Here is a 21519-nt window from a genome sequence, read left to right as displayed (position 1 = left end):
CAGTGATAGACATCCTACTTTATTATGCTTTATTGTCTTCAATTTTCTTTTTCACTCAATTATTGTTCTCCGTTTCGTGGTTCTAAAAAGTCATGGATTCTTTAGATTACTATTACCAATATTTTTAGCTAGTTACTTGGACAAGAATGGTCCAGGAGACCATTTTAGTTGAGTTTCAATATTCAAACCAGTTCCTCTCGATTTTAATTGGCTTTTCCAGATTCAATCTCTACTCAAGTCTAAAGAGATTCAAAACCAGTAACAGTTTGGCCATGTTTCAACAACCAGCCTCATGTCTATATAAGAAATTTAAAAACAGTAAAACTGATTTAGAAAAAAAAAGGATTTTGAATTTAATTTTGAAAAGAAGAAACAGGAAGGCTTTCTTTTGAGAAAGAGAATTTCAGGAGAATACTGGCAGCAGAGACAAAAGAACCAGAACAAAATCGGGTCGGGTCATAAGCTGCAAAGCGGATCCCTAATTTTAATTTATGCACATAAAATTAATTAGACAGATTCCCCAATTTTTTTTTGGGGATGTCCCAGTACTTGTGCAATCACATACATAGTAAAGCCCTAATTAATCGAAAATCAAACAGAAAAAGAATAAGAACAGCAACCGCGAAGGGGAAGAAAGAAACGGCGGAAGACGCTAAGGATTAGGGTTTCACTGAAGAATTTATTTTCAAAATGTTTCTGCTTTCTCAAACAGTTCCTATATCCAAGATTATATATAAACCCATTGTAAAACCCTACTTACGTTTGTGTATTTTTGGGCCTTCGCCAGAGAGTTTGGGCTTCTTACGTATTGTATTGGACTATTCTTATCTAATCCTGATAACAAATGTTTTGATTTTGTAAAAAAAAATTTTTCCTCCTTAAATAATAAAATTTAATTTTAAAATAATATTTTATTAGCAATAGAAATCTATATTATTATTTGTGAAGTGATTTTTACGGTTAATATCATTTATATCCTTAATGAATAAAATTTATATAACAAAAAAAATTTAAATTATTTTGATTAGATAAATAATTAAAATAATAATAACCAGAATCATCCAAAACCTAAAAATATATTAAAATAAAAAAATAATTCCTATATATTTTTATTGTTATCTTAAAATTATTTTAAATAAAAAATACATAACTAAATATTAATCAATTTGTTTTTTTAGTTTTATATAATTGAAAAGAAAATATTGAGTGACTTATGAAATTTATTTTTTAATTTTTCAAAAAGTATACGTAAAATTTTTAAATGAAAATATATATAATAATTTGTTGGAAAACATATATCTATCTTATTAAAACAGAAACATTACAACTTCTTCTAGGTGGATTTTTAAGTTGGACATCACATTATTATTTATACCTTAACCTTTCATTTAAATCTTTCCTTAAATAACTAAATATCAACCAACTATATGGCATCTTACACTCGATGTATAATAATTTAACTCTATTGACATTATACATTATATTATACATCTATTCGTAAAAAAAAAAACCATTCTCTCTATTATTATACATCGAGTGGGAATACAATTTTAAAATCTATTCGTAAACAACTATTATTTTTTTACATTATATTATACTTCTAGACATTATGTTATACATCTATTCGTAAACAACTATAATTTTTTCGCATATATTAAACATTATATTATAATTCTGGACATTATATTATACATTTGTTCGTAAACAACTATGATTTTTTCTATATTATATTATACTTCTGTACATTATATTATACATCTATTCATAAACAACTATAATTTTTTGCATTATATTATACATCTTCTTTAGTCGACTGCGAGTTATTAACAAGTCTTTAACCACTTATTGATTAACTCTAAATTTTAAATTACTGGATACAGATATCAGAATATATATTTCTTGATACTCAAATAATATAAGTATAACATAGAACATTCTATAATTTAAAGGGACGGATTTACCTTAGATATGCAATAACTAGAATATATTTCCTTATATATATAGCAAAGAAAAGGAAAATAAAATATAACATCTTTAATTTTTTCTTGGACAATTGCTGTTACGGCTTATTAATTACATATCAAAACATAGATATTTACAATAAAATTTTACTTTATGGGCCATAATATTTATATTGTGAATAAGTATAAAACAGAAACATTGTAAGCATTTAAATTTATAAAAAACACATTAGTCATTTTCGTATTGAACTTTTTGCATATAAATTCAAAATACTATTTTATTAATAAAAAAATTTGAAACTATTTTTTTGGATTAGTACAATTTCATTTAAATTATTTAACCAAATATAAAACATTTATATATCAGCATGGTTAATCTTTGTTAGTTTTTTCTCATAAATATTTTTGTTTATCTATTGTATAAATTATAACTATTTTATTAATATCATAATAAAGACTTCAGTTATGTTAGTCTAAATTGTATTGGTTAATATTAGATTATTGTTTTCACCCTACATCTATACTACGAAACTGAGAAACTCACAATTATATTAAACTACACAATATAGAATTGGACAAACTTAAAATTATTTAAAACTACAATATAGAATTAGACAAACTCCAAATTATATTAACTACTATAGAATATATGTTATATGTTAAGATAAAAATGAAGCAATGTTGGACCATCATTTATTAGAAGCATTACATCTCATATTGAACTTCATTGATTAGAAGCATTGCATCTCATATTGAACTTTTTTTTCTTCTGCTGGTTGCATTAGGTACGGATATCATCACCATAATTTAACTAATCATCTTCATAATAGGTTCTATCAACTCGGTTTGTGAATGACTACCATCAGACTTTCTTAATTTAGACCGAAACCAAAAGAAGCACTCTTGTTTCCTGAGGCTCCAAATATTTCTTAGCACACCAATGAGAACCTCTTAGATACATAATTCATCCGGAACTAATGTTATGGTGGACTAGCATACGGCGAGTCAGCCTGTTTGATAACTTAACCTGTAGAAGGGTTGGTAAAACCCGCCAAGACAGTAAAAGAAAAACGATCTTTTTTGTAGGCCATTGGTGGTGGGAATGTAACAAACAGACTGGTTCAATTTTAAACCAAAATACATCACTAGAAAGGTCATACTGCATATGTTAATGTCTTATAGAAGATAACACAAATGGGAAAGCAAAACAACAATTGACATAAAGCTTAGAGAAAAGTGAGCGTGGGGTTACATTAACTAGTGACTTAAAAGCTTGGCAGTTGCGATGCACAATGCCTTATGTAGGAAAGAAGGGGTTTTCTAGTCATCGTATTCACGGTGTCCCTTGTGATGCTTATCCTTCTTATTCTTCTTCTTATCCTCATCACTACCATAATGATCCTTCTTCTTATTCTTCTTGTCCTCACCACTACCATGATGATAGTCCTTTTTCTTCTTCTTGTCATCATCACTACCATGATGATAGTCCTTCTTCTTCTTTTTCTCATCATAGTCATGGTCCTTGTTTTTGTTCTTCTTTTTCTCGTCATAATCATCATGATGGTCCTTGTCCTTGTTCTTGTTCTTCTTCTTCTCATCATCGCCAGAGTTATACCCATCTTTCTTCTTATCCTTATCCTTCTTCTTCTCCTTCTCCTTCATCTTGGGCATCTCATCAGCATCAGAGTCCTTGCCACTCTGCAACATATTAATAACGATTGGAGCCAAAGTTTGTTCAAACTTAAAACATTGATTAACCATTAATACGGTTGTTGCAATAAAAAGTAACCTAGTCCAAAGACAGAAACTTTCAAAAGGAGGTTCCTTTTTTTTTACCTAGATCCAGTGAATGAAACAAGAAATTTCACTAAAAAGATTCTAGATTCCATGAACACTCAAAATTTCAAACAGTGAAAACCACTTTAATAAATAAATTGACCAAACTTACATATTTTTTGTGGTCGTGGCTCTCTTTCTTATCATCATCCTCATCCTTGCGACGGCCATAGCCAGATCCGTGCTCCGATTCAGGTTTCCGGCCATACTCAACCTCCGTCCTTCCTCCGCCATAACCACCAGATTCAGGCCTCCGTCCGTACTCCACCTCCGTCCTTCCGCCGTGTCCGGAATCAGGTTTCCGGCCAAACTCAGATCCAGATCCAGTACCGTACTCAGGTCTCTTCCCGCCTTCGGGTCGGGTCTTGGGCCGGGCGTAGCTACTGTACTCGGTGCTGACAGCCTGGTCGCCGTAAGCAGCGGGCTCGTCGTGGGTGGAAGAAAACACGGGTCGCTGGTACTCGAAGGCGTCGCCGGAGCGAGAGGAGAGAGGGTAGCAAGTCTCGTCGGAAGGAGGGAGAGAGCGGCCGTAGGTGACGGTGATGTCATAGCCTCCGCTGTACGGCGTCGGATCGTAGTCGTTGAAGTCGTCCACGTCGTCCTCGTTGTTGGTGTAGTACGGCATCCTCTCAGATTTGATTCTTTTGGGATCTCTCTCTCTCTCTAGAGATCTATTACACGAAAACCTAACTAACTTGTAAGAAAGAGCTCTCTCTCAGTTTGTTATCCCCCTGTTTACTTGGCGACCACTACGCGCGGGAAAAGTCAATGCTGCACACGTGGCAGGCAGGACCGGTCTTACCACAAACCATAATGTATAAACAAACTCTTACCGACAAAATCTTGAATCGCTTATTACAATAACCTTACATTTTTAGAAAACATACAACTATCGATTTGTCGTCTAATGAAAAGTTCTGAATTAACCATTAGTGTACTTATACTTCAGATTAGAGGATCGACATTTGACAATTCTTCTGGTTATGGTCAGACTGGGTTAAAGATTCTCATTCAAGAACTTAGGAGTGAAATTACAAATAACTAAAAAGTACAGGGATGTTTTAGAAATAAAAATAAGTAATCTGATCACAAGAGGAGGAAAAAAACAAACAAAGAGATGGTGTGATCTAACAAAACGACACCTATAATCCGAGTTAAAAGCATCTGCCTTTTCATCAATCCAACAAAAAAATACCCACCAAGATTCTGCCGCAAATCGACGCGACCAACATTATTTTATTAGGACACCGTTACTAGGTAGAGAGAAGGAAGTGAGATTGAACTTAGGGAGAGAGAATGGCGACGAGTAGAGTAGTGATGGTTGCGCAGGATGGTACCGGAGATTACCGCTCCGTTCAAGACGCAATTGACTCGGTTCCTCTCGGAAACACTTGTCGGACTGTCATCCGTATCGCTCCGGGGATCTACAGGCAGCCTGTGTACGTGCCCAAGAGGAAAAACTTCATCACTTTCGCCGGAATCTCCCCCGAAATCACCGTTTTGACATGGAACAACACCGCTTCCAAGATTGAGCATCACCAGGTTTTCTTTCTTAAAAACCCCTTGCTAATTCTTAGCAGCACAGCACGTATATCACACTCTGATGGTTTGTTTGTCTGTCTGAAGGCATCTAGAGTCATAGGGACGGGGACGTTTGGGTGCGGGAGTGTTATTGTTGAAGGTGAAGATTTTATTGCTGAGAACGTTACTTTTGAAAACTCTTCTCCTGAGGTAAAGTCTGTTACTTCTTTTTTTTCACGTTTTATAACTAAGAGAATCAATCAATTTCTCAGGTTTAGACAAAGTTCACAACTTGTTGTTTCATCACTTCTTGTAGGACTGTATTTTACTCAACTCGATTTTGGAGAATGTTTTACTAATGCTTATTGTGTAATATCAAGTTATACTAGTTAATGTTATCTAACCCTTTGTATTTATATATATATATATATATATAGGGATCAGGGCAAGCTGTGGCGATAAGAGTCACTGCAGACCGTTGTGCCTTTTATAACTGTCGCTTTCTCGGCTGGCAGGTTCGCTTTTAGCTCTCTCTTTATATTTAAATGATTTATATTTTACTCTATAAAGCTTCGTGTTTGTTTGTTCAGGTCTCTTCAATGTATTTGTTGTCCTGCAAATATAATTTTATACTGGAATGGTGTTATTCGTTTCTAGCTTAGATCCAATCCTCTTTTAGCTTTATTGCAAACCGTGAATGAAATGCAGGATACATTGTATCTGCATCATGGAAAGCAATACTTGAAAGACTGCTACGTCGAGGGAAGCGTGGATTTCATATTTGGAAACAGCACTGCGCTCTTGGAACACTGCCATATCCACTGCAAATCTCAGGGTTTCATTACAGCACAAAGCCGCAAAACCTCTCAGGAATCTACTGGTTACGTATTCCTAAGGTCGGTCTGCTGCTTTTTTTTATCTTATTATCTCCTTTCTTCCAATGAAACTCACTCAGCTTTCCACATCATACTTTGTTGCAGATGTGTGATCACGGGGAATGGTCAGAGTGGGTATATGTATCTAGGAAGGCCGTGGGGACCGTTTGGGAGAGTGGTCCTTGCATACACTTACATGGATGCATGTGTTAGAAATGTTGGTTGGCATAACTGGGGAAACGCAGAGAATGAGAGAAGTGCTTGCTTTTATGAGTACAGGTACCTCATCATCTGATATCTCTTTACTTGTTAATCAAGGGAACAAAGGGGTTTGATGATTATTTGATTGATTACTCAGGTGCTTTGGTCCGGGTAGCTGCTCGTCAGGACGTGTTACATGGTCGAGAGAACTGATGGATGAAGAAGCTGGACACTTTCTGCATCATAGTTTTGTGGATCCAAATCAGGACCGGCCTTGGTTGTGTCTGAGAATGGGAGTGAAGACACCATATTCTGCGTAGAGAGTACTTTGAAAAAATGGTTTGTGTTTGTCACTGAGGCGTTGGTTGAATAACAAAGGATTATGGAGAACCCACCCGGCTGTAAACCAAATTACTTTAACTTGGAATTATCTTTGTCCTAGTGAATAAGATGCCAATATTGTACTCAATTATTTCTTCTCGTTAAGCTTCGCTGCGTGTGCAATAGCAACAGATTGTTGTTGAATAACGAGACATGAGTTTGAGTAGAAGTAAATATGGGTCATTGTCAAATAGCAAAGTGGGCGTTTGGTCTAGTGGTATGATTCTCGCTTAGGGTGCGAGAGGTCCCGAGTTCAATTCTCGGAACGCCCCAATTTTTTTTACATTTTTTTAAATGTTTTAAAAGTTTTGTTCTGACGAGAATCGGCTTTTTGTTACCGACTGTCTTACTCTTCTTACTCACTGTGATTCAGATTCTTAATTTACATTTCTGGATTCTGATGAAATTAGTGGAAAACAGGAAGCAAAAGGGTTAACAGGAGCTTCGTCAACAAAGTCTCGACTATAATATAATACCATTGACCAGAGTAACTGGGATTAGCAGAGTCTTAAGAGAAAATAAGCAGTGAGAAATACACAAGAGTTAATATACTTGACAAAAAATTAACAAGGCCAGTTTTGAATTCGTTAGTATCGAAGGAACACATCCGGTACTTTACTACATGATGAAACCTATCAAGGTAAATAGAAAAAACGAGTTCTCTGTGAAGAAGCAACCAAGAGAAAAATGGTGTTCTTTGAGATTCCCAGAAAGAAGCATACAACACATCTGATGCTTAGTTACTGAGTGGCAGCTCGAGATCAGGTCTTCGGTCAAAAGCATCACTGGTTGACTCATCTGGAAATGCGTCTGGATACGTAGCCAGAATCTTACTTTTTATGCTCCTGAAACATAATAGGAAAGACCGGTGAGCGCGAAATAAAGAAAACAAGTCCTTGGTTGAGTCAATCATCATACAACCTTAGTTTCAAGAAGATGTAATCGAGGTCAGCTTTCATGGATTTCAAAAGACGAGTGTTTCTAGAGAAGTCCAATGATACATCAGCGAAGCAGTTCTCTGCAAACTCGTTGTAATGGGACAGAACTGCATTGCTATCCTGTAGCCTCCCCAATCTTTACCAAATCAAATAATCAAGCAAGCGTTGTGAATCAAATAATCATCAACCATATCGAACGATGATGATTATAAAAAGACATTTTTTTTAACATACATGAGGTGCTGCAAGTGTCTGAGAGAATTGAGATCTTGTGCATTAACAAGAGTTTTGAACTCTTCAGAGACTTGTTGTGAAGCTTCTCTTATTGGTTCTTCCATCGTCTCAAGAGTTTTTCAAATTAAAAAAAAAAAAGCACAGATTCAAAGTCCCCCCCTAGCAACCAAAACGATCGACAACTTCTTTCAAATAAGATTAAACGATTGATATCTTAAAATCGAATCACCTGATCAAGAAAACACTGTAGATCAATAGTTACAATTGAGCACAGACCAAACCAATTCGAATCTCACCTTGTTCTCTCTCTCTACCCAGCGATCGAAGCAAGCAAGGAAGGAAGGAAGTGCGAGATTTTGTTTTTTGCTAAGAGATTTGATTCGGTTTCTATCCGACCTCGCTTCGAAAAGGTTCAGAACTCATGGTTCTATTCGGTTCGGTTCAGATAATTCACATTTCCGGTTCAAAATCTCACTTACAAGCAACATTTTCTTTGTCATGTTTTTGTTGTTGTTTTTTTTTTTCAGGGATAACAACGATTTCATGTTCAACGTATTGCTGCGGTATATGCTCGATTCATACCCAGCTTATATAACCATGTAAAAAAACTATATTACTAAAATATGATATAAAATTTATTTTTTTTGGTGAAAATATACTCCAGTTATCACATCAGCTATCATATTATTTAATTTAGTTAAAGGAATGATGTCAGTTAATTTCACTAACAAAAATGTCACATGTGTAATATATTTTTTTAAAATAAAATAAATTGAATTAGTTGTTCTACAAAAATATATTTTTTTAGAAAATGTGAATATTTACAAAAATATATTTGTTCTACAGAAGAATATAGTGTCATCCGCGAAGAAAAAGTGATTGATCAGGGATAGCTACGTCCGACTTTCACTCGAGAGAGTGCCATTGTGTTGAGTTTGGGATCACAGCCCCAACAACACTTCTATGCAGAGAATAAAAAGATACGGAGATAGTGATCTCTCTATTGTGACATGACATGATAAAGACCTGATCCCAATCCCAAATTGATTAACGCAGGAAATTTAAAATTTTAATCGTTAAACTTAAGGAAGATCATTTCAGTTCGAGATTTTGCGACATACAATTTGCGATAGCAGATCACAACGACACTGAAATGAAAAAAGTACAATAAATCCAAACTTTTAATTATACAAACAATAATTTATTTGTAAACATGTTTTATGAATGAAGGGTTCAGTTCCAACAACTTTTTTTTTGTTGTGCAACTGATCCTTCAGTAATTGATATTCTCTCTGTTCCTAAATATAAGATGTTTAGAATAATTTTTTTGTTCCAATATGTAAGATGTTTTTATATTTCTAGGTGACTTTAACTTTATCAAAAACTGTGTAACTAATCAAATTTAATTTTTCTATTTTGTAATTGGTCAAATAGCTTTAAATTTATTATTTTAATAATATTTTTTAGATTAAAAGTAATTTTTTTAATAAACGTGTTTTACCTAAAATATCATATATTTAGGAACGGAGGAAGTATAATTTTAGCTAACAAAATTAAAACTTTCTGTGTTAACAAATGCTAAGATTTTGTGACATGCAATTTGCGATAGCAGATCACAACAACATTGAAATGAACAAAGTACAATGGATCCAAACTTTTAGTTATACAAATAGTAATTTATTTGTAAATATATTTTATTAATGAGAGGGTTCAGTTTCAACAACTAGGAAAGGGAATATTACAATCTGCGAAAAGTTTGTGACCCTTTGGAGATATTATAGTCCACTGAAGCCAGGACTTTGTGAGGAAATAACACATACAAGGCGCCTGATCTCTTAATGTTTGGCAACAGCCTGTAGTCGGAGGCTGTGGAGGATTGATTATCGGTAGCAAGCACGGGAGCAAATCTATCTCATCGCACGCCATTGTCGGAGACAATTGCATCACTATTGTCACCATCACAACGAGTCCTATTGCTGTTAACTTCATCTCCGAATATTGAGTTTCTTTTTAAAAAAATATTTTTGATTGATGACAAGAGTTAGTATGGTACCTTGGTATTTATATAGTAGTTGTATCGTGCGATTTGTTTTATAAACTTAAGATGTTGGGGGATAGATTTGTATTTTACTAGTAGCAACATGCAAGTCCTAAAGAACACAAGTTAAGACGACATCGACAGAGTATAATGCTCGTCTTATTGTAACATCCTAACATGCACTATTTGAGAGTATGGAAAAAGCCAGAGTTGAGAGATTATATGATGTTGGTTAAGACTAAGAAGATATGGGTATATTAATATAACAATAAAACCAACCAGATTTAGCAAAATAAGACTAAACCTCTCTTAGAAAATAACACCAAGACATGGTGATCAAAGAGATAAACTGAGTTTGTAACCCCCAAGATTAAAGAAACTCAAGTGTATCCTGAAAACAGCCAAGCTTTATGTACACATGATCAAACATTTAGAAACCATCAAAAAGGGGGAAAGATAGTAACTATTACAGAAGAGAGTTTAACTTGGAATCCAGGTAATATATAAAAGTAACCCGGCAAAATAAAAAGACACTGCACCCCCACATACTATATCGTCTTCTCTACTATTACAAACCGTGAAACATGAATTATAATAATGTCTTAACAAATGGTTAAAAGCTTCAGATCACACGGAGCTCGGTAAGAAAGGCGGCGCATAGATCCAAGAAGAGAAACTGAGGACCGTTAACTCTCTGTATATCCAGCAAGTACTTCTCTTCGCGTGCTTTGTATAGCTGTTTCAAAAATCAAAAAGTTCAATTCAGAAAAATTGTTGCAAGTGTGTGTAATGAATGATATATGTGAACACTGTTGTTCTACAACAGTTGATTCAAGTATGAACTGGCCTCTGTCCTAACCATTGATCAGTTCAGTTCCTATCCTTGCCAAACCAACTGGCGTGTGTCTAGTTGAGCTAATAATTCCTAAGATTAGTGAGTTTGCAGTTACCTGAAGCTCAAATTTGATGACGGTCAGTGAGGTCATGGCACAGTCATCCTCAATGATGCTCTGATCGTTCTCCATAGTATTCTGACCATCAGAAAAACCAGGAACCCATCGGCATTTCATGTTGTAGTGCCCAATCTTCTTCCAACACACATTGAGTTCTTGAAGGGCTTTCAATACTTCATTCATGATATCACGAGGATGCGCATGGGACTGTTTTCAAAATACCACAGTAACAGAGATTGGTTATATAAGTTTCAGTACGAGAGTAGTCACTCAGAAACAAAGAAAACGGATTATAAGATGCTCAAAATTAACGATGCAGATATCTAGACTGTGTGTGTTTTGCAAATTCAGACAGAAACAAACCTGAAGTCCAAGAGCCCATTTTCGTTCAGCTTGGACTTGTGATCTTGCTCCCAATCCGTACTGATCCATATGTGTAGGAACCCAGTGGCCGACAGGTGAAGCAGCAGCCGCTTGCATAGGATTGGAACCATTGTCCTAGGAGACAGACACAGTGGGATTGATATCATGTCAAAAAAGAAATTATGCTTTTAGATGTTGGAAAGCTATCTACTAGGTAGGAGAAAAGCATACTATTGTCTCTTGAAACTCAGATTCAAGATAGCCACTTGTAACACGGAACCGGTTGTCCAACAACAGGTAGTACGTAACAGTAGCCTGAAACAAAGGGAGCAAGTTAAGTAGCTATTGGAAACTCTTTTAGTATTTAAAAAGCAGTACAGTACAGTAGAGAGAGAAACTACATACATCGTTTTGTACTCTGTTGCGAAGAGATTCCATAACCTGGTTTCTGTCAAATCCCATGGTAACCACTTGTTGAACTATTTCCTCATTGATCTGCACAAAATCATGAGACAAGTGTTGTTACTTTTGATTTTTTCCCAAAATGGTGGTGGAAAACCAAACCTTTTTGGCTTGCTCAGCTGTATCTGGTGGAGAAACAGCAAGATAACGAGGGAGATGAGTGTGGAACCAACGGTGTTGACGGATCTCAGGAATGGTGATTCGTTTCACCGGGTCAACTACGAGCATCCTTGGGATCAGGTCTCTAGCATCAGCCGATAAATGGCTTGGAAGTGTGTAAATCCCACCCTAGAGAGAGAGAGAGAGAGAGAAAAATAAACACCGAGGTTTACTTACTTGACATAAACATGACACAGAGAAAATAGTACCTTAATTTTCTTGAAAAGGTTGGGAATGTTTTCATCATCAAAAGGAAGAGTGCCACAGAGAAGAGCATACAATATAACTCCGCAACTCCATACATCTACTTCAGGTCCAGCGTATAATTTTCCTGATATAACCTTAAGGAAGAAGACATAAAAGTTTCAGATAGATAATCATGATTGAAACAAGAATATACTGAAAAGTGAAGAATATACCTCGGGAGCAGCGTAGTTGGGGCTACCACAGCTGGTCTTAAGAAAGTGACCGTCACGCATGACATTACTGAGGCCGAAGTCAACAATCTTAATATTGGACCTCGAGTCCAAAAGCAAATTCTCAGGCTTCAAGTCTCTGTGGACAACCATATTGCGGTGGCAATACTCCACACCAGATATTATCTGCTCCGGTAAACAAAACAAAAACAGTTAGCAATAACTCAAAAAACTCAGAGAAGGATAAAAGAAAAAGACGAAAAAACCTGCTGGAAAAAGTTACGACCCTCGTCCTCTTGTAATCTGCCTTTCTCAACAATATAATCAAAGAGCTCACCGGACTTGACATACTCCATCACAACGTAAATGTCACTAGGGGTCTCTATGACTTCATACTGACGAATGATATGAGGATGCATAAACAACCTGAGAATCTTAATCTCCCTCCTCACTGTAAGGAAGAAAGGAACCATACATTGAATATATATAATAAAAGATTAAAAAAATAATGATCAAAAAGGCAAGTTTATTTTTTTTGTAACCTTTGTCTTCCATTTGCATGTTCTTGATCTTGCGGCGATTGAGGATTTTGATAGCAACCTTGTGGCCAGTGAGAAGATGCTCAGCGATTTTGACCTTGCCGAAAGATCCAATGCCAAGTGTTTTACCAAGCTTGTAGTTTGGTAAAATTGATTCCACTCCTCCTCCTCCACCACCACCACTCCCAAATCTATTTGATGATTGATCCATTTTTTCCTCCTAATCCCAAATGGCAAAAAATAGAAAGTCAATTACCAAAAAGCTCAAAAAAAACCTACAACCTTAAAAAAAAACATGAACTAGCAAGAGACCAGACAAAACTACTTGGTTGTAATGACTCGGCAATAACCACAAACTGATCGATTTGGTATTAGCAAAAGAAGAAGAAGAAGAAGAAGAAAAAGAAGAAAGTTATGAACTTTTTACAAACAAACTAACAAAAAAAGAAAGTCAAAATTAAACCTTGTTTCCGAGTAGATCGCAGAATCGAATCGAAGTAGAAACGATTCAAACAAAAGAGGGGAGTGATAAACTCTACAGAGAGAATCTGGACGATATAGGGAGCGAGCGAGCGAGAAGAAGAAACGTGGAGCTTTTAAATTGACAATAAAGAGAGAAAGTAACTCTCTTCTTTGTTACGGGTGTAATCTTTTTAAGCTGAGTCAGTCCTGTTTTAGTCTACATGTTATCTCTTTACTAATCAATCACCATTTAATGGAGGATTACCGTATCAAATTCTCTTATACTTCTTTCTAAAATTACTTTATTGGTTTCTATGAATCAAGTTAATTAGGGCATCTAATTTACTTCATATTCTTGGATCAACTTTGGTCCATTTTCTTTTTTACCCCATTTACTACTTCTTCTATTTCTTAATAAATTTTTATTTTTTTTAATAAATGTCCTTCTATCTTTTCCTTTTTCTCTTATTTCAAAATAAGTGTTATTTTAAATTTCTACTGCAATTTTCATACATAATTTATTTTTGACCTTTTAACTAACCAATAAATATTTATTTAAATAACTATATAATTCATAGATCTTTTTTGTAAGGTTGAGTGTTAAACCGATTCTCTGTTGGATCAAACCATATTTGTTTTCTTTCCCATTGAGATTTTATGCAATACAGACGTTAAAAAAAAAATAAATATATATTAATATATTTTATCACTTTCTTAAACCGTATGAAATATGTTTAACTGATAAGGTATGATGTAAAGGAAGGAGTATGTTTTTTGTCTCACAAAAAATGATCTACACATAAAAATATGTAAATACTGAGGGCTTTAAAAATATATGCGATTAATGATAACTAATAGACGATATTTAAGACATTTTATAGAAGACACTTTATATAGTACTGTCATTTCAGTTAGTTAATCATTGGTGATATCTGTCACAAACTTGATGTCTTGTGTAAACTATGTATCTAGATATCAGACCACCTTCACATGTCTATCTTATCAAAGTTAACTTTTTTTTTTTTTTTTTTTTAATCAAAGTTAACTTCTTTGTCCAAAAAAACCAAAGCTGGTTACAAACTGGATCAACAACAATCCAAGCTTTTAATCTAACAGCTCAAAAGCCTATTTGGTCCTTCTTTTGGATCACACTTCTCTAATACGACTTGCTCAGAAATAAATAAAGAAAGAAAAAAAACTACAGCTTTTTTATGCACAGATATATATATGCATTGCAGCTACTTGGAAGAGTCAGTAGGAGGGAATGGCTGCGAAACGGTACCCTTCAGCTCCTCTCCATGAATAGTACGCAATCCTTGTCTCGTAGAACCCTGTATGATTGATAGCCACACGGTTGTGAAAAAGTGTCAAAGCCATGAATACAAGTCACTGCCACATCCACTCTTAACTCATATAGCATTTTACAAAAAATGGATAAAAGAGAACAAACAAAGAGAAAAATATCATTTCAGTAGACAAAAAGAGACACAAGCTATGTCTACTTAATTCAAACTCACTCAATTTCCACAACGAATTTAAAAAAGAAGTCCATACTAAGTCTCTTACCAGGGAGGAAAGTAAGGAAGCCAAGGAGAAGAAGAGCATAACCCTGAGAGCTGCTATCTCCTTCCATGTGACCGGTGAAGATAAAAACCGCCAAAAGAAGAAGCAAGCAGCCAAGGAAGAGAAGAAAGAGAGCTAATGCTATTGATTTCCATGGCACTCTATCAAATGCCTTGGGTGTATAATCAAAACGAGGATCAAAATCTCTCCTTCCACCACCACCATCATCTTCTCCTGGAAGCTGAGCATACCGTACACTTCTCCTTGACGCCATTCCTAATCAGTATATATTATTAAGCCCTTCCCTATTTCACAACACATTAGCATCATTAAGCATTCAAGATTACGATTTACAAAAAAAAGGAAAATGTATATTAGCTTATAACGATTGCTTTTAAGCAACGATGGATCAAAATTCCATTAGAGTAGGCACAAAACAACCCTAAACAAAGTCTAAACAAGCTGAATCAATATTACGTAAGTCCACACGCAAATTTACCGGTTAACACAAAACCGGTTCCGAGATTGAGAAGCTTAACGGCTCAAAAAATACCTGATAACTACTATTGTGGAGAGAACGGACAACTTACCGGAGCTTAATAATTCCGATTTTGGGAAGATTTGAGATGGAAGTAGAAGGGATCCGGATCTACTTTTGACGCGTCGCATATGTTCTTCTTCGTCTCTATCGATCGTGCGACGACGCGTTTCGCGAGTCATACTTTTTTTTGTTTAAATTACAGTCCCTTATCTTTTGCGAAATTTACGTGTTTAACCCTAACTTTATTTCGTTTTAATCTTATTTACTGCGGGCGGGAAATTTTATAATTAACTGAGAGATCTGTCTGAGCTAGCCCTTAAATAGTTTTTAACAATCAATAATTGCAATTTAAGCCCAAAAGCAATCTCTCTTTCCTGCTCTCTCTTCCTTTAGAGAGAAACTAGTGTTGAGAGAGGACAAGGGAAGGCCAAAAGGGAAGATTTTTTTTTTTTTTTTGTGTGTGTGTCATTGGTGCCCGTGCCCGGATCCGATATCTTCGGGTTTTAAATCTAATTCGCCTTATCTTCCTTTCCCTTCCCTTCCTGGGTTCTTCTTCTTCTGAGATTATTAGAATCTCTGCAACTTACTTACGGGAAGATTCTTCCCCTTTTTTATCTACAGATTAAAAAAAAAACAACAACAACAACAAAAGGAGATCCCCCCCCCCCCCCCCCCCCCCCTTTATCATGTTTCCTTTTTTCAGGTATAATAATCTCATCAGTTTCGAACCTTTTTTCCCGTACATTCTTCTCTTTTGGATCTGTTCTTATGTAAGAGCTACAGATCGATCATGATCTTTACAGTTTTGCATGCAATGTGTTCTTTAGGAGAACAAAAAAATTGGCTTTTTTTTTTCTTTTTTTTTGAATATTTAACAATTCTATTTCATCCTGATCGATGTTGACGTTTATTATCATATGTTTTGTCTGTTTCTAACTCTCGGCGAAAACATTGTTCTTAGTGATTGGAATTAATATCTTCTCTGTCTATAGAGCTTTTTAACATGACAGTTTTGATTCTTTTACAATGTAATAATCATGTGGTTTGCTCCAAAACAACCTACCCTGGTGAATCCATGACCAAAAAAATAAAGTTTTAGTTTTTATGTTTTTTTTTTGAGATTTTTCTCTATTAGTAGTATAATCCAATAATGAGATTTGTTGATACATGATGTTGTTCCCCACTTCCTCTTATAATTGTTTTAAATAAATCATGTAACACTTTTTTGAGCTGGCTACTAATATTTTATTAGTTTAGAGATTTTGTATTGACTTGGTAATTGATATTTTTTCTTAACTTGCTTGGTCCCAATGTTGTTAATAAAGACAGAAAGTGACAACTAGTTTCTGTATGTGAGGGATGTATCTGCTTATTAGCTATCAACCTGTGTTTTTTTTTTTTAATGATGCAGATATGTTAGAAGCATTGCCCTTTTCATGAGTTCTTTTTTTCCTTTCTAATCCTCCACCCATTTACATTTTCTTTCTTTCTTGAAGCAGGATCTAAAGAAAATTATATAAAACAATGGGTGGATGTGTGTCAACCCATTCAAGAGGGATTAGGCGGCCTCGCCGTAAAGGCCGTCGCAGGTCTTCCAAACACTTCTCTAAAGTATCTGACATCGTTCCTCATTCAAATGTTAGAAGGCTCAGTGACGTTGGCAGCCGAGTTTCTTTTGGTAAGAGTCTTTCGGTTTATCTGCAAACTTAAATCTTGTTATGGCTGTTAGATCATCTGAATACTCATTTGTGTTGCAGCAGCTACCTCGCAAGATGATGCATGGTTTGACTCTGTCAGTGTTCTTGATTCTGATGAGGATGAGGACTTCGTCAGCCTACCTGAAGGTAAAAATGTCAATCTAATCTGCATAAGATAGAGAACCAGTTTTGCTAATGTAGATACGGATCTAAATCTTTTTTGACATCTCTCTCTCTCAGCAGATAACGTATCATCACCGAGAGGTGCGACCGGTAACATCCCAAATGGTCAAGTAGTTCAGTTTGAATCTTCTTCCTGCATTGTGGATGGGAAAGGGAAGTACGAAGAGTACCATGAGAGTTACTTGAAGATAGACAAGAGTAAACCCGAGAAGTTCGTGGGCAAAGGCGTGTACAAGGATCCTAGTGGTCTCTCTGTCATCGCTGGAAACAACAAGAAGAACCTATTGAACCATGCAAGCTTCAAAGGCTTGAAGGATCAGAAACGGAGCTCTCAGGAGAAAACCCTGAAATCCAGCCTGAGCAGGTTGATGCCGACGGTTAGTTTCAACGACAAGACTCTAAACTCTCCCTCATCTCAGAAGCGAAAGTCTGCGGTATACCGGCTTTCTTTCAAGAGAAGATCATGCGATGGTGAGGAAGTTACGGAGCAGCGTAAGTTGTTGTACCGTCCTAAAGCGGGTTTTACCATTCCTTGCTCTGCCAGAGAGAAGCAGTCCAGTGGAAGCTGGTGTGAGATACCACCTTCAACTTTTAAACTCCGTGGAGAAACCTATTTCAAGTACACCTTTCACCACTCTGTTGTGTGTATCTTTTTCTTTAGAAACTGTTTTGTCTGTTAACTGTTGGAGAATGATGTTTGCAGAGACAAAAAGAAATCCCCAGCTCCAAATCAATGTGCTTACACTCCTATTGGCGTTGATTTGTTTGTCTGTCCAAAGAAGATTGATCATATCGCTCAACACATCGAGCTTCCAAACATCAAAACCGAGGCAAAGCTCCCTGCTCTTCTCGTTGTCAACATTCAGGTAACCACCACTGAGATTTCAATGGCTTTTTCGTCTTTGGTTTTGACACAAAGTTTGCATTTGCATGTGAATAGCCGTTTTTGATATGCATATATGTGTAAATGATCCTGACCTTTGTGTTTAATGGCAGTTACCAACCTATCCTGCTGCAATGTTCCTTGGAGATAGTGATGGAGAAGGCATGAGCATTGTACTTTACTTTAAATTACAAGAAAATTTCGAAAAAGAAACCTCTCAGCAGTATCAGGACAGCATCAAGGTAGCGTTGAAAGAATCCCTTTATTATAATAATAACTCTCACATCTCTGTGATTGATCTCTTACCAGGGTTTTGTTTGTTTTGTTTTGTTTTATTGTCTCTGAATCAAAACAGAAACTTGTGGATGATGAGACGGAGAAGGTGAAAGGGTTTGCGAAAGACAGCACTGTTGCTTTCCGTGAAAGGCTTAAGATCGTGGCTGGACTTGTTAACCCCGAAGACCTAGCTCTAGGCTCGACTGAGAAGAAGCTTGTACAGGCTTACAATGAAAAGCCTGTCCTTTCTCGTCCTCAACACAACTTCTTTAAGGTTTTAGCACCGCACTAACCTCTTAAACACACAACAGAAGAAGAAGTCAGGCTTTTGGCAGCTGATTAAGATTTGCTTGTTTTTTTTTTTAAATCTCTCCACAGGGTCCAAACTACTTTGAGATTGATTTGGATGTCCATCGGTTCAGCTACATATCAAGGAAAGGACTTGAAGCATTCAGAGATCGTCTGAAGAATGGAATTCTTGATCTCGGTTTAGCCATCCAGGTAATGAGCAAAAGTTTCATACAATGTATATGTGTACTAGAGGGTCATTTGTTCTTGTTATAATAACATGATTTAAACATTTGTTTTCTATCATGAAAAACAGGCTCAAAAACCAGAAGAGCTGCCGGAACAAGTCCTGTGTTGTCTGAGGCTGAGCCAGATTGACTTCGTTGACCGTGGTCAAATACCAATGCTACTAATCCCTGATGAAGGGGAAACTCTGGTGTAAGCATTATCATCTTGTACTACTCCTTTGGATGAAGAAACCAAATAATAAAAGTGTGTTAATTCATCAAAATACTGTATATTTCCAAATTATGTGGACATCTCTATTTCTGTTTTATTTATTTATGCTATAACTTATATATGTAAAAAACGTTCATAATGCAAAACTCTTTGAAGTTCATCTTCTGGAGTTTGGCCTTTCTGTTGTAACTTTGTACTCTGTTACCTCAATGTTATTCTTATGATATTTATCTCTGTGTTACACTTCTCTAACTTTGAACTTTTAAGAGTTGATTTGACAATGAGTCACAATGATTATACATTATTATCACTTCTGATGATTATACAGTGTGTGTAAGACACTATAAAACGACAGTACAAGAACATATATGATCATAGTAACATAGAAGAAAACTCACACTTTGGTCTCAGAAAAATAAGTAGATGAGACAGCCAAACCTTCATGGTCATATGTGCGTACGAGTCTCTGTCTTGACCCTGAAGATTCAAGCCAGCAGAACTCTAAATGGAATGACTTCAACTCAGCAACGCTCTTTGCCACGTCACAGGGACATCCCATGTACATACCACCTGGTAACAGCGTCATCTGGTAACCTTCCGCGAATGTAACCAAGTTCTTCGACATTTCACCCACCCAGTGCACATTTGTCGTCACGTTTTTCACATCGGACGTCGAGGAAATATCCTGATTGACATCAAAACCCTTACAAGGTCAGAATACATTATTAAGGTTTCAATCTTCTATGTTGAATAATCGTATACCTGGACTACTTGACCTTGGTCATTAATGTCAAGAACAGCAACAGTATCGGCTTCGGATAGTGTTGATCCGTAGACACCACTTCGTTTTGTTATTGAACGACCTTTCCAAGTACCGAGAAATGGGGTGATTCTTTCTCCATCACCCTGCAACATAATTTGAATATAATGCAATCATATAAGGACACTATTTGCTTAGACAAGAAATAACCTGAGAATCATCGAGGACTGGATGAAGGAGATTCTCTAGCCCTCTCTCCTCGAGGAACACAATAAGCATTTCAAGAACGCCTTTAGGATCCATGATGTGAAAGGCTCTAGCTCTTCTATCCGTCTGATTAGAATACAAGCAGTTCTCACATACTAAGGCAGGACGCCGAGATGGAAGCTTGAGAAACCTGAAAAAAAACAATCGTTATAACAAAGCTTATTTATCACAGTCCACTACTCACTCATGCATGTTTCATAAAGAATATACAAACCAAAACCTGGGTGATTCTTCTCCAGTGTCATCTTCTCCGAGAACGCCTTGCCTTAACGTGGTATCCAACATTCCAGCGGTCTGATACCTCAGTGAAAATGCTCTCTCCTTGGGGAAGAATCCAATCTGCAGACTACTGATGATGAGAAAGAGTCAACAAAGTCAAAAACAACTAAATGAAAATCCCTAAGAGACAAAAACAAACTCAAAACTTGTAGCATTATGATAGAGACAAGACAACATAACAAGTCTCACCTGTTGATACTTGTCGACAGTGAACATATTGGTCTCTTTGATTTTGTATTCTACCCACTCAGCTTCCTCTTCTTCCTCTTCTTCAACAACTGAAGTGCCTGATGTTGCCTGCTTTATATATAACCTACACATCATTTAAAAGTTCACAACTTTACTTAGTTCCCATCAATGCAAATAACAAAGATTTGTCTTTTATCTTAGCACATACGATTGATTAAGGCTAATGAGCTCATCTTCTCCATACGAACTAGCAGAGAGCCGAGTGTCAATCTTATGCAAGAGATTCCCATCTCCATCAAATTGCTGCCCCAAAAAATAAAAAGGAAGGAGCTTTGTCACGTAAAACTAGCAAACAAACAAACCCAGAAGAATCAAAGTTAGGGTTTTTATATACGTACGTGGAAGGAGCCGGTCCATTTTCCGACGTTGAGGTCGACGAATCCGCGTAAGTTGTCAATGCTCATTGACTCCTCGCTCGTTCTTTTGTCGTCTTCTTGGACCGCCATGGACTTGATGGAAAGGCTTCTGGTTCCATATGGAGAGCGTAAAGGAAGGGTGTTTGGGTTCGGGAGTTTTAATCGTGTGGGTTGTTTGTTTAGTGGAGAGAGGAGAAGTGAGCAAGTGACCCAAGCAGTAGCCATTGAAAAACAAAACAGAGGAGAAACAGAGGATCGTGAGAGAGTGATGTTATCTTATCAATAAAGCACACTGCGTGGCGTTTCTTACTTAAAAGACAGCGTGTAGTTCTGTTATGTTGAATCGACACAGCATGATGTTTGTTTGTAGAGCTAATCC

At 36.2% G+C, this 21519-nt stretch overlaps 7 protein-coding genes and 1 non-coding gene across 19 annotated transcripts; 3 read left to right on the top strand and 5 right to left on the bottom strand.

Annotated features, from left to right (window-relative positions):
* Positions 1 to 3058: 3058 nt before the first annotated feature.
* On the bottom strand, positions 3059 to 4662 carry LOC108854876 (uncharacterized protein At5g39570). Of its 3 annotated transcripts, none has more exons than XM_057009379.1 (3): positions 4066 to 4660; positions 3910 to 4011; positions 3059 to 3659 (listed from the first exon to the last, which is right to left on the bottom strand). In XM_057009379.1, the coding sequence occupies exons 1-3, from the start codon at positions 4420 to 4422 to the stop codon at positions 3282 to 3284; spliced, it is 837 nt and encodes a 278-aa protein (XP_056865359.1). In that variant the 5' UTR covers positions 4423 to 4660; the 3' UTR covers positions 3059 to 3281. The 3 variants fall into 3 exon arrangements, with proteins under 3 accessions (XP_056865359.1, XP_056865358.1, XP_018484050.1); XM_057009378.1 differs by having other exon boundaries at positions 3910 to 4046; positions 4095 to 4658; XM_018628548.2 differs by having other exon boundaries at positions 3910 to 4662.
* A 261-nt stretch (positions 4663 to 4923) lies between these two features.
* LOC108854875 (pectinesterase 31) lies at positions 4924 to 6863 on the top strand. Its single transcript, XM_018628547.2, has 6 exons — positions 4924 to 5339; positions 5424 to 5528; positions 5756 to 5833; positions 6027 to 6214; positions 6299 to 6472; positions 6552 to 6863. The coding sequence occupies exons 1-6, from the start codon at positions 5094 to 5096 to the stop codon at positions 6712 to 6714; spliced, it is 954 nt and encodes a 317-aa protein (XP_018484049.1). The 5' UTR covers positions 4924 to 5093; the 3' UTR covers positions 6715 to 6863.
* A 112-nt stretch (positions 6864 to 6975) lies between these two features.
* Positions 6976 to 7047, top strand: TRNAP-AGG (transfer RNA proline (anticodon AGG)). Its single transcript has one exon. It is a non-coding gene; the product is annotated as a tRNA-Pro (tRNA).
* A 181-nt stretch (positions 7048 to 7228) lies between these two features.
* On the bottom strand, positions 7229 to 8393 carry LOC108854873 (kxDL motif-containing protein LO9-177). 5 transcript variants are annotated; one of them, XM_018628542.2, is made up of 4 exons: positions 8244 to 8393; positions 7948 to 8106; positions 7697 to 7849; positions 7229 to 7620 (listed from the first exon to the last, which is right to left on the bottom strand). In XM_018628542.2, exons 2-4 carry the CDS (start codon positions 8049 to 8051, stop codon positions 7512 to 7514), a joined length of 366 nt encoding a protein of 121 aa, XP_018484044.1. In that variant the 5' UTR covers positions 8052 to 8106; positions 8244 to 8393; the 3' UTR covers positions 7229 to 7511. The 5 variants fall into 5 exon arrangements, with proteins under 5 accessions (XP_018484044.1, XP_018484045.1, XP_018484043.1 ...); XM_018628543.2 differs by having other exon boundaries at positions 7948 to 8054; positions 8244 to 8382; XM_018628541.2 differs by having other exon boundaries at positions 7948 to 8176; positions 8244 to 8377.
* Positions 8394 to 9593: 1200 nt separating this feature from the next.
* On the bottom strand, positions 9594 to 13497 carry LOC108848382 (SNF1-related protein kinase catalytic subunit alpha KIN11-like). The gene is made up of 11 exons (XM_057009879.1): positions 13341 to 13497; positions 12881 to 13097; positions 12605 to 12789; positions 12342 to 12524; positions 12132 to 12263; positions 11866 to 12051; positions 11707 to 11796; positions 11533 to 11616; positions 11302 to 11436; positions 10936 to 11145; positions 9594 to 10721 (listed from the first exon to the last, which is right to left on the bottom strand). Exons 2-11 carry the CDS (start codon positions 13086 to 13088, stop codon positions 10608 to 10610), a joined length of 1527 nt encoding a protein of 508 aa, XP_056865859.1. The 5' UTR covers positions 13089 to 13097; positions 13341 to 13497; the 3' UTR covers positions 9594 to 10607.
* Positions 13498 to 14409: 912 nt separating this feature from the next.
* Positions 14410 to 15649, bottom strand: LOC108854756 (uncharacterized). The gene is made up of 3 exons (XM_018628399.2): positions 15493 to 15649; positions 14906 to 15207; positions 14410 to 14670 (listed from the first exon to the last, which is right to left on the bottom strand). Exons 2-3 carry the CDS (start codon positions 15174 to 15176, stop codon positions 14591 to 14593), a joined length of 351 nt encoding a protein of 116 aa, XP_018483901.1. The 5' UTR covers positions 15177 to 15207; positions 15493 to 15649; the 3' UTR covers positions 14410 to 14590.
* A 144-nt stretch (positions 15650 to 15793) lies between these two features.
* Positions 15794 to 19457, top strand: LOC108854752 (uncharacterized). 6 transcript variants are annotated; one of them, XM_018628393.2, is made up of 9 exons: positions 15794 to 16146; positions 16943 to 17121; positions 17201 to 17287; positions 17384 to 17942; positions 18027 to 18189; positions 18320 to 18448; positions 18562 to 18756; positions 18861 to 18983; positions 19087 to 19457. In XM_018628393.2, exons 2-9 carry the CDS (start codon positions 16968 to 16970, stop codon positions 19210 to 19212), a joined length of 1536 nt encoding a protein of 511 aa, XP_018483895.2. In that variant the 5' UTR covers positions 15794 to 16146; positions 16943 to 16967; the 3' UTR covers positions 19213 to 19457. The 6 variants fall into 6 exon arrangements, with proteins under 6 accessions (XP_018483895.2, XP_018483893.2, XP_018483894.2 ...); XM_018628391.2 differs by having other exon boundaries at positions 15806 to 16146; positions 17381 to 17942; XM_018628392.2 differs by having other exon boundaries at positions 15806 to 16146; positions 16940 to 17121; positions 17381 to 17942.
* A 41-nt stretch (positions 19458 to 19498) lies between these two features.
* On the bottom strand, positions 19499 to 21387 carry LOC108829306 (uncharacterized). Its single transcript, XM_018602972.2, has 7 exons — positions 21123 to 21387; positions 20933 to 21027; positions 20725 to 20848; positions 20477 to 20595; positions 20200 to 20386; positions 19992 to 20135; positions 19499 to 19914 (listed from the first exon to the last, which is right to left on the bottom strand). Exons 1-7 carry the CDS (start codon positions 21363 to 21365, stop codon positions 19624 to 19626), a joined length of 1203 nt encoding a protein of 400 aa, XP_018458474.1. The 5' UTR covers positions 21366 to 21387; the 3' UTR covers positions 19499 to 19623.
* Positions 21388 to 21519: the final 132 nt, after the last annotated feature.

This window comes from Raphanus sativus, chromosome 4, assembly GCF_000801105.2.
Source record: "Raphanus sativus cultivar WK10039 chromosome 4, ASM80110v3, whole genome shotgun sequence".
In the NCBI taxonomy this organism is placed as follows: Eukaryota; Viridiplantae; Streptophyta; class Magnoliopsida; order Brassicales; family Brassicaceae; genus Raphanus; species Raphanus sativus.
This window is presented reverse-complemented; position numbering and strand designations above follow the sequence as displayed.

Coding starts and splice junctions, on each gene's coding strand:
- LOC108854876 (XM_018628548.2), bottom strand. CDS start 4,422: ATGCCGTACTACACCAACAACGAGGACGACGTGGACGACTTCAACGAC. Junction 3,660..3,909: donor GCCACGACCACAAAAAATAT/GTAAGTTTGGTC, acceptor AATATGTTGCAG/AGTGGCAAGGACTCTGATGC.
- LOC108854752 (XM_018628391.2), top strand. CDS start 16,968: ATGGGTGGATGTGTGTCAACCCATTCAAGAGGGATTAGGCGGCCTCGC. Junction 17,288..17,380: donor CTTCGTCAGCCTACCTGAAG/GTAAAAATGTCA, acceptor TCTCTCTCTCAG/CAGATAACGTATCATCACCG. Junction 18,984..19,086: donor ATCTCGGTTTAGCCATCCAG/GTAATGAGCAAA, acceptor CATGAAAAACAG/GCTCAAAAACCAGAAGAGCT.
- LOC108854873 (XM_018628542.2), bottom strand. CDS start 8,051: ATGGAAGAACCAATAAGAGAAGCTTCACAACAAGTCTCTGAAGAGTTC. Junction 7,850..7,947: donor AGACACTTGCAGCACCTCAT/GTATGTTAAAAA, acceptor GATTTGGTAAAG/ATTGGGGAGGCTACAGGATA. Junction 7,621..7,696: donor TACATCTTCTTGAAACTAAG/GTTGTATGATGA, acceptor ATTATGTTTCAG/GAGCATAAAAAGTAAGATTC.
- LOC108829306 (XM_018602972.2), bottom strand. CDS start 21,365: ATGGCTACTGCTTGGGTCACTTGCTCACTTCTCCTCTCTCCACTAAAC. Junction 20,849..20,932: donor CTCATTAGCCTTAATCAATC/GTATGTGCTAAG, acceptor AATGATGTGTAG/GTTATATATAAAGCAGGCAA. Junction 20,136..20,199: donor CAGTCCTCGATGATTCTCAG/GTTATTTCTTGT, acceptor ATTATGTTGCAG/GGTGATGGAGAAAGAATCAC.
- LOC108854875 (XM_018628547.2), top strand. CDS start 5,094: ATGGCGACGAGTAGAGTAGTGATGGTTGCGCAGGATGGTACCGGAGAT. Junction 5,834..6,026: donor GTCGCTTTCTCGGCTGGCAG/GTTCGCTTTTAG, acceptor AATGAAATGCAG/GATACATTGTATCTGCATCA. Junction 6,473..6,551: donor GCTTGCTTTTATGAGTACAG/GTACCTCATCAT, acceptor TTGATTACTCAG/GTGCTTTGGTCCGGGTAGCT.
- LOC108854756 (XM_018628399.2), bottom strand. CDS start 15,176: ATGGCGTCAAGGAGAAGTGTACGGTATGCTCAGCTTCCAGGAGAAGAT. Junction 14,671..14,905: donor CTTCCTTACTTTCCTCCCTG/GTAAGAGACTTA, acceptor TCAATCATACAG/GGTTCTACGAGACAAGGATT.
- LOC108848382 (XM_057009879.1), bottom strand. CDS start 13,088: ATGGATCAATCATCAAATAGATTTGGGAGTGGTGGTGGTGGAGGAGGA. Junction 12,790..12,880: donor CATGCAAATGGAAGACAAAG/GTTACAAAAAAA, acceptor TCTTCCTTACAG/TGAGGAGGGAGATTAAGATT. Junction 12,525..12,604: donor GTCGTAACTTTTTCCAGCAG/GTTTTTTCGTCT, acceptor TTACCGGAGCAG/ATAATATCTGGTGTGGAGTA.